Source organism: Brachypodium distachyon, chromosome 3 (assembly GCF_000005505.3).
Source record: "Brachypodium distachyon strain Bd21 chromosome 3, Brachypodium_distachyon_v3.0, whole genome shotgun sequence".
Classification (NCBI taxonomy): Eukaryota; Viridiplantae; Streptophyta; class Magnoliopsida; order Poales; family Poaceae; genus Brachypodium; species Brachypodium distachyon.
In genome coordinates this window covers 59,249,840-59,258,824 of record NC_016133.3, presented here as the reverse complement: position 1 = coordinate 59,258,824, position 8,985 = coordinate 59,249,840, and the positions used below count along the sequence as shown (strand labels likewise).

Genomic DNA, 8,985 nt, shown 5'->3' with positions numbered 1-8,985 from the left:
CACCCTTTGTTTTCATTCATACCTTGTGTTCCATTTGCTCACTGTTTCAGTATACTGATCTATTTTTTGGGGATCAATGTAGGTTGCAACTATTTTTATTATCTCGGAATAACATTATAGATCTGCCATAGATTGTGTCGATCAGCGATTCCGAGCTCATTAAGACCGATGCCAATCCAAGAGACGATATATGTCTTAACAAGATACTAGTGAGCATAATCCTTCGATTACAAACTCGCACCAGGCTTAAACAAAGGCTATCACTACTAGCGACGATATAATGGATCTTCAGCGGACGTCATGAGATGAGATGCAGGCCATGCAAAACAAAACAAGATTGGAGATGAGCGACAAGGAGGAAAGAAATATGTGAACGCTGCAAGTTGTTCGTCTAAGAGCAAAACTCTGATCGTGGTTCACTATCTTTTGGCTCCATTGGGAGGAGGAAGATTTTATGACGTACTCAGGGTAACATGGGGTCCCATATGTTAGTGTTCGCACGTTGCCACTGGGCCGGACAATGGCAATGCTTTTGGGGCCTGGTAGAATGTTCTCGTGTTATATACGGGCCGTTGGGCCGGACACCACGAAGCAGTCAATAAGGCCTGCTCCACAAAGAAGAAAGCCCCGGGCGAGAGAGAGGCCCATCGAAAGTTTTTTCTTTTTGCAAAAGAAGGAAAACTGTTTCTCAAAAAACTCTATAGCTTCATCTTGTTGGTGGCGTTAATAGTACAGGCAGTGTCCTATTGAAGTGCGTTGGATCTGCAGAGAGAGAGAGCAGCAGTGCACTGTATGCACGTGGCACCATTGAATTCTTTCACCCATTTCGTCCTCCTTCTTCTTCCTCCTCCTGCGACCCAATCTCATTCTCTCTCTCACGGGCATACATAAACATAGTGGGAGTAGTACTCTCCATGTTGCATCACGATCTGGATTTCTCTCTCTCGCTCGTCTCAACTCCGAAGCCCATCGAGTTAACTAGCAGCAGCATGGTTAATCATTAAGTAAAGGGTGCTACGACGTGCGTAATGGCATTGACTGAGCATCTCAGTATCTCTCACCCAGATAAGATTGATTTACTACTCCGTGCTCGCTCTCCGTACCGTCAAAACAAGCTTTCAAATCGAAAAACAACACCGGAGACTAAATAATGGAGCTTGTCAGTCAAGGGCTAGAGCAGAGAAGGGATGATAGTAATCCTTCCCTCTGCTGCTCTTTGCCGGCCACATACGCGACTAGTAAAATGGCCAGGACACAGGCTTTTCTTTTTTTTCCCTCACGACCCCGAGGAGCTGCGCTGACTGCCCACTGGAGGGTATAATCGCTGTGCATGCTGCTTTAGCTTAGCTTACCGCCAAGTTATCAAGAGTAGAAATCATCAGCTAGCTAAAGCGACACAGAGAAAGCTCGCTGTAGCTCAGACTCCAACACTTGATTCCCCATTCTTTCTCCCTTCGCTAGCCGCCATTGCTGCACCTCAGCAGCCGAGCTTGCTTGCTTTGCTGCATCGCCATCAGATATTCAGACCAAGACCAAAGCTGTCGGTTTATTTTCCCATCAGTTTCTGACGCTCTTCGTCTGAAACAAATACAGTAACTGCGAACTCAATAACTGACGCTCTTCGTCTGAATCCCACCCGGCTAGCTAGCTGTCTTCTTCTTCTTCTTCTTCTTCTTCCTCCTCCCGCCGCCAGCCACACCACACGCACACAGGACACAGCTGCATTTAGTTGAGCAGCGACCTCAAAGCGGTTTCCTTTCCTTTCCCGACTCAGGTTTCCTCTGCCTCTGCTTCGTCCTCCTTCCCCTTTTCTTCTTCCCTCTTTTACAGCTCCCTTCACTCAATCCGTCCTTCCACCAACAAACAAACAAGCAAAGAAAATAATCAATGCCGCCCACCGGCCATTGCTGCTGACTTGCTCACTCCTCTTGCTCTACCGCCAAAGCTCACTCCACCATGCTCCACCCAAGAGCCATCTCCCCGCTGCTCATTCTCCTCTTCCTCCACCACCTCGCCCCGCCGGTCACCGGCGGCGAAGCGGAAGCGCTGCTAGCCCTAAAATCCGCCCTGGACAACTCCAACCGCCTCCCATGGCGGCCCGACACGGCCTCCACCCTCTGCACCTCCTGGCCGGGCATCCGCCAGTGCGGCCATGGCGGGCGCGTGACGAAGCTCGTCCTGGAAAACCTCAACCTCACGGGCTTCCTCACCGCGGCGCTCCTCTCCCCGTTCCCGGAGCTCCGCGTCCTCAGCCTCAAGGACAACGCCCTGAGCGGCCCGGTCCCGGCGGGCCTCCCCGCCGCGCTCCCCAACCTCAAGCTGCTCTACCTCTCCGGCAACCGCCTCACGGGCGAGATCCCGCCGGACCTCGCCTCGCTCCGCCGCGCCACCGTCCTCGTCCTCTCCGGCAACCGCCTCACGGGGGAGATCCCGGAGGAGCTCGCGGACGCGCCGCCCCGGCTCACCGCGCTAATGCTCGACGGGAACCTCCTCGCCGGCCCTGTCCCGGGGTTCTCGCAGCGGACGCTTCGGGTGCTCGATGTCTCCGGGAACCGGCTCTCCGGCCGCATCCCGCCCGTGCTAGCCGCGAGGTTTAACGCGTCGTCATTCGCCGGTAATGGCGGCGGGCTCTGCGGGCCTCCGCTCCCCACGCTTTGCGACGCCGCAGCGCCGCTGTCCCCTGCCAGGGCGGCCTTCTCGCCGCTCCCTCCGCCCGGCGGCGGCTCCTCCAGTAGCAGCCGTCGCCGCAAGAAGGCGGCGATTGTTGCAGGCTCCACGGTGGCCGGAGCGGTGCTGCTGGGAGTCCTAGCAGCGGCGGTGATAATGGCGTCGCGGCGCGGGCGCGGGAGCAAGCAGCGCGTGGCCGGCGACGAGGGTCACAACAACAAGGCCGAAGCAATTCCTTCATCGTCGGAGCAGCCGGCGGCGAGCGCGCCATTGCCGCCACCAGCAGCACCATCAGCAGCAATGGCGGCCAGGGAGTTCTCGTGGGAGCGGGAGGGGGGGATGGGGAAGCTGGTGTTCTGCGGCGGCGGCGGGATGTACAGCCTGGAGGAGCTGCTGCGGGCGTCGGCGGAGACGCTGGGGAGAGGGGAAGCCGGGAGCACGTACAAGGCGGTGATGGAGACGGGGTTCATCGTGACGGTGAAGCGGATGCGTTGCGGCGGCGGCGACGGCCATGGCGACGCGGCGGGGTTCGGGCGGCGCGCGGAGGAGCTGGGGCGGGTGCGGCACCCCAACGTGGTGGCGCTCCGGGCCTACTTCCAGGCCAAGGAGGAGCGGCTCCTCGTCTACGACTACTACCCCAACGGCAGCCTCTTCTCCCTCATCCACGGTCAGTACTCCATGTCTCCATTGCCATTGCCTTCTTCTTCCTCCTTAATTGTTACGAACCAAATGCGGAAATTCCTACTGCTAATCCACACGGCTTGATTTAATTTCCATTCCATTCATGTCGACACACACGAACAAGTCCTGCTGATTAAGTGCTGGCAGGCAGCTGATCCTCCCTGCCCGTGCTCTCGTTCGTACGAATCAAAATGTCAAATCGGATCACGAAAAGGGGGTGAAAATTTAAATTTCTTCGTGTCACGGTATAGAGCAATGCATAAGTTAAAGCTGCATTTGCATTGCATATATGTTTGCCTGTCTTTCTTGCTGGGGAGTATCTAGCAGCATATATGGATCTGTCATCTGCCGTACGTGCATTGCAATCACTGCAAACAAAAAGGCCGGGTCTGCAAGGAAGAAGCAGAAGAAGGGCTCTTGATTTGGACTCTTCTGTTGCCTCCGTTCCATAGCTTAATGGAGCTTATTAGCTTGCTGCTGCTGCTGCTACATTCCAAATCCAAAGCTTAATCTGGGCTCTTCTGCACGTACATTATACCCCGTACATACGTACGTATGTATACATGCTCCAGCTGTTGCTAGTACCTTCTCTAGTTTGGTCCACCTCTGAATTTATTTACAGAAACAGATGAAAGAATTCAAACCATGTGTACCAGGAGTACAGTGCCAAGCCATGTGAAAAAATGGAACACAACAAGACCCGGCATGGCCCTAGCTTAAAAGCCAACTTTATTCATCCTCCATGCATAAGGTTGAGTCCCAGTGTCCCACATGAAGTGAAGTTCTAGCCAGTACTGTGCTGTTTGAGTGCTATATTGGACGGGTAAATTCTTCATCGATCCAGCACCAACAGCGGTAAATTCTCCGTATCACAGAGTTGTGAGATTTGTGAAGTGCAAGAAGAGAACAAAATTAGCTTTATTAGCTTCATCTTTCCCCCGGAAATGAGGATAATCTCCGGCCTCCGATTGATGCGAATCCCCGTATTGGTTCCCATACATGACAAACAAGATCGACAAGAAACCTTACACCATTAGTTGCCCGCAGAGGAGAGGATCCCGGGAACATGTTCTCATGGAGACACGCTGCCATGAATCTAGGGACCAAAAATAAATAAACCACTAGCTCTGACTGAACCTTGGACACATGAACATGGGGGGAGGCTCATGTGAGTCACACTGTCACAGTAGTAATAAATTTATTTCTTGCAAGTAAAGAAGGTGTTGTCTTAATCTAGTATTGGTTGTCCTACATAATTCTGCTGTTCAGAAACCCATGATGCTCTCAACTCCATGCCTAGCTATCTTGGTGTCAATGTATTGTGTAGCGGGGTCCATGACCATGATGGTGCTCGTGCAGTCTGTGTAGCTGTCCCAGAATTAGTTATACCAGCCAGTCAAAAAGCCATGAGATGGTAGGACCTCCCCTGCTCTGTTTTTCGCCATGGCTGCAACTCCATCTAGCAATGCAAAAGCATGCCCTCCTGATGATGATCAGTGACTGTAAATCAGTAAATAAATAACCAGGCCTCCATGTACCACCTGCTCCGTTAATTTTCACCTGTCGCCTTCTAATTTTTTTTACTTGTGCTAAAGCAAGCAGCTTGTGTAAATAATTCTGAAACTGTTGGCGCTTGATGCATGGTTGGTTGGATGCAGGGTCTCGGCCGTCGAGCAAGGGGAAGCCGCTGCACTGGACGTCGTGCATGAAGATCGCCGAGGACATCGCCGCCGGCCTCCTGCACCTGCACACGCACTCTTCTCCTGCCGGCATCGGCATCGTGCACGGCAACCTGAAGCCGTCCAACGTGCTCCTGGGCCCCGACTTCGAGTCCTGCCTCACCGACTACGGCCTCGTCCCGGCTCTCCACAGCCCCTCCTCCGCCGACGCCGCCGCCGCCTCGCTCCTCTACCGCGCCCCGGAGACCCGCTCCGCCGGCGGTGGGCTCTTCACGGCGGCGTCGGACGTGTACAGCTTCGGGGTGCTGCTGCTGGAGCTGCTGACGGGCCGGGCGCCGTTCCAGGACATGCTCCAGGCCGACGACATCCCGGCCTGGGTCCGCGCCGCCCGCGACGAGGAGACCACCACGGAGTCCAATGGCGGGGACTCGTCCGCCGCGTCCAATGGCGGCGTCGGCTGCGCGGAGGAGAAGCTGGGCGCGCTGGTGGGCGTGGCGGCGGCGTGCGTGGCGGCGGAGCCTTCCAGCCGTCCCGCCACGGCCGAGGTGCTCCGGATGGTCAGGGAGGCGAGGGCGGAGGCCATGTCGTCCTCCAACAGCAGCGACCGCTCCCCCGCGCGCTGGTCCGACGCCGTCGTCAGCCTGCCGCCGCCGCCGCCGCCGCGGGATCATGGCGCCGACAGGGACTGAATGACTGATCCATCGGCAACATCAGCTAGTAGTTCTTAGTCCATCTTCGATTAGTTACCTCGGATGAATCAGCCCTGCTTGTTGACTGACTGGAATTGGATGAGGGAAGCATCTCCTTCCCTTACTGACAATTGACAAACAACTGTTTGTTTTTTCAGATAGTAATGAAACAGCCGTGTGTTTTGTGTCCTGATAAATTTCTAGTTGGAATTTCATTGCTGCTACGTCATCCCCGACCCGTTTCAAAATCACGAGAGTCCGTCCTAATAATGCTGTGTTGTACCAAGCATTAACCATGTTGTACCAAGCAATTTTCTCGGACTTATTAGTAGTCTTAATTGGAATATGTAGGATGGCGCTACTGAAAGATCACTACGATGTTCATCACCGTGGGCGTTTGATACGGGATGAACAAATCGTAATGAAAATTAGCATGTTGCTTCTTTTTGTACTTGTTATGTCGCAAATGTGTAAGTAACACAATCGTACTTCTGAATTGCAGGATCTTGGACCCCTAAAACTTAGGTCTCACAGGGCCTCCCCCGCCGCCATGTCTTACGATGAGCGGTACACACCCTACATTTTGAGGACAGGGCTCCTCCCATTCATCCATATGGTGACCCGGTCGACACCTTGGATGAACGCTCCTGCAATCACAGCGCTTGTCGACCGGTGGAGGCCTGAGACGCACACGTTTCACCTCCGTACCGGGGAGATGACCGTGACTCTTCAGGACGTGTCGATTGACATGGTTATACCCGACTGGGTTCCTCACCTTCGGTATACCCGTTATGGCCCAACTGAAGGCTCATTCAGAAGCCCACTACAATCCAGGAAGCCCGAGCACCTGGAATTGCGGCTCAAGATAAGAAAGATAATCTAGAGTTTCTTTTTTTGTTGTAACCAACCTAAATTCCACGCCCGAGACCTAGACTCCTGTATATAAAGGACTAGGAGGGGGAACCAGGGAGGATAAGCCGTCTCATATTCACTCGCCAGATCTAATCTGCGCACCTAAGCCCCCGCGGCATCCTTGTAATCTCATCATCAATACCATCTCCGACGAGCAGGACGCAGGCGTATTACCTCATTGAGGGCCCTGAACCTGGGTAATCCTTTGTCCCTTGTACCCGTCAGCCGATGGACGGCCTCCTTCTATCTGTCTGCCTGTGCCTCCGGCCCGAACGGTTTGGCCACTTTAGGGCACGGGGGGGATAGCGCCGAGTGACCAGGCGTTATGCCCAGGGTATAGCGCCGCGGCATGAGGCGCTACATGAGCGCGCGTGGGGCCTGTCTGCTCCATGCTGGCACGGGTTTAACACCACGTTGCAGGGTGTTATGCTGAGGGTTTAGCGCCTCGTGTGCAGGCGCTAAGAAGAAGGGTCAGATTTGTGAATTAGTTTCGCGCGGAATCCAGATTTCAAATTCCTTTCGAGTTTGGGTCAATTTTGTCGATTTTCGGTGAAAATGAAACCCAATAACGGCCCTACCAAGCTATTTTCTCTTTTACATAAACCCCCCTGAAACCCCACGAAGCTTTCTCATCCATCCAAACCGCTCCAGTAGTTATATAACAACAAAACCCCCAACTCGCGAGGTACCCACGCGCAAAAGCTCCGCCCCTCCCTCCGTCCAGTCCTGCTGCTCCCCACGTCCTCTAGAGTTTCGGCTTCCTCGCCAACAATGGCGGCGGCGGGGGCGACCACCTCCAGGCGCGGCCCCGGCGGCGGCGGGGGCGCCATGGACGACGAGAACCTCACCTTCGAGACCACCCGTAACGTCTGGTCGGCCTACAGAAAACCTCTCCCAAGACCAGAGCTGCAACAACAAAAGGCATCCTAGCAGGGCGGGTCTGTGCGCCGCAAGCTGGCAAGTGTTGCACATACCTCGGTACTTAGCCGCTAAGACCGCAGAACCCCAACTCCTTTGTGTGATGTCTTGAGCGCAAGTTGCATTCGCGATCTCCATTGCAATAGGGATGAAGCGCGCGGTAATGGTGGTGACGTGGTTCTCCGTAAACATCCACTTCCCGAGAAGCCACATTATATATGCCTCAAGGCTTTGAGTGATCTGAGGCTGAGTCATCTCGGTCTCTGGACACCCAAACCTCTGAATCTGCATAAACCAAGAAACAAGTGTTAGTAAACCTATGCAAGTAAATGAGGTATGCTCCTAGATATGTAAACGTAAAACACATCATCTAACCTGGTAGTTGAGTAACTAATCTAGCTTAGGTCCGTGAGCCTCCGAGGTGAAAGGTCCAGCTCCATCAAGAATACCCTGAAAATGTAGTGACATACCCTCCTGTCAATCAACTGGTGCCTGCAACGGCCCTATGGGATCACCCGCCAATGGTAGTCCCAACAGCATCGACACATCCTGCAGAGTAGGAGCCATCTCTCCCCAGCGAAAGTGAAACGTGTGTGTCTCGGGCCTCTATCTGTCCACTAAGTAGCTCAACAACAAGTGGTCCATTTGTAGCCGTGTAGAGTTGGTGCCTTGTCGCTCGCCCTCCACCATTTCCGCACGAGTTGCCTCAACTAGTCGTGCGAAAGGTAAAAGCCCAGACCACTTCAAACTGCATAAACACAATGAACAAGTAGGGAACGAATTAATAAAATGAACATGCAAGGGATGAATTAATAAAGTGAACATGCAAGGGATGAATTGATAAGATGAACATGCAAGGAATGAATAAATCAGTACCGTTGAACCCAGGCAGGATGTATCATCTAGTTTACGTTAGGAGTGCGCGTGACAAGAGGCTCGATACTACTAGGATCCACCTGCAACCGAGCAGCCTGATGCTTACTCTCAATCTCCGGCAATAGCAAGGATGCTCTCTCCATCTTGCACCTGCAACATACATAAACAGAATTAGCCAGTTACTAATTAAAACATAATACAAATTATAACATAGTTGAACACAGATTACAAATTATCACATACTTCAAAGAAGATTACAAATTAAAAGATAGTTCAACACATATTACAAATTAAAACATAGTTCAAAAATATTACAAATTAAAACATAGTTCAACCGAGAGTACAAATTAAAACATAGTTCAACCACGATTACAAATTATAACATAGTTCAACCGAGAGTACAAATTAATACATAGATGGACATAGATTACAAATTATAACATAGTTCATCATAGTCTAATTTCTTCCTCTCTCTCGTCGTCCACGGCTGCCTCTTCCACGAGCAGTAGCTCCGCCAGTACCAAAAGTTGGACAGTAAGTGTCCCTATGGCCAAATTGATTGC

At 52.7% G+C, this 8,985-nt stretch overlaps 1 protein-coding gene and 1 long non-coding RNA gene across 2 annotated transcripts; one reads left to right on the top strand and one right to left on the bottom strand.

The window, feature by feature from the left end:
* The first annotated feature begins 1,180 nt into the window (after positions 1–1,180).
* Positions 1,181–5,936, top strand: LOC100845408 (inactive leucine-rich repeat receptor-like serine/threonine-protein kinase At1g60630). The gene is made up of 2 exons (XM_003573115.4): positions 1,181–3,334; positions 5,007–5,936. Exons 1-2 carry the CDS (start codon positions 1,957–1,959, stop codon positions 5,714–5,716), a joined length of 2,088 nt encoding a protein of 695 aa, XP_003573163.1. The 5' UTR covers positions 1,181–1,956; the 3' UTR covers positions 5,717–5,936.
* Positions 5,937–7,657: 1,721 nt separating this feature from the next.
* LOC112272033 lies at positions 7,658–8,564 on the bottom strand. Its single transcript, XR_002965712.1, has 3 exons — positions 8,423–8,564; positions 7,922–8,294; positions 7,658–7,831 (listed from the first exon to the last, which is right to left on the bottom strand). It is a non-coding gene; the product is annotated as an uncharacterized LOC112272033 (long non-coding RNA).
* Between the last annotated feature and the right edge of the window lie 421 nt (positions 8,565–8,985).

Bases quoted from the DNA above. Each gene is read 5' to 3' on its own strand.
- LOC100845408 (XM_003573115.4), top strand. From the start codon at position 1,957: ATGCTCCACCCAAGAGCCATCTCCCCGCTGCTCATTCTCCTCTTCCTC. The intron at 3,335-5,006 runs GTCAGTACTCCA...GGTTGGATGCAG, and splicing joins CCTCTTCTCCCTCATCCACG to GGTCTCGGCCGTCGAGCAAG.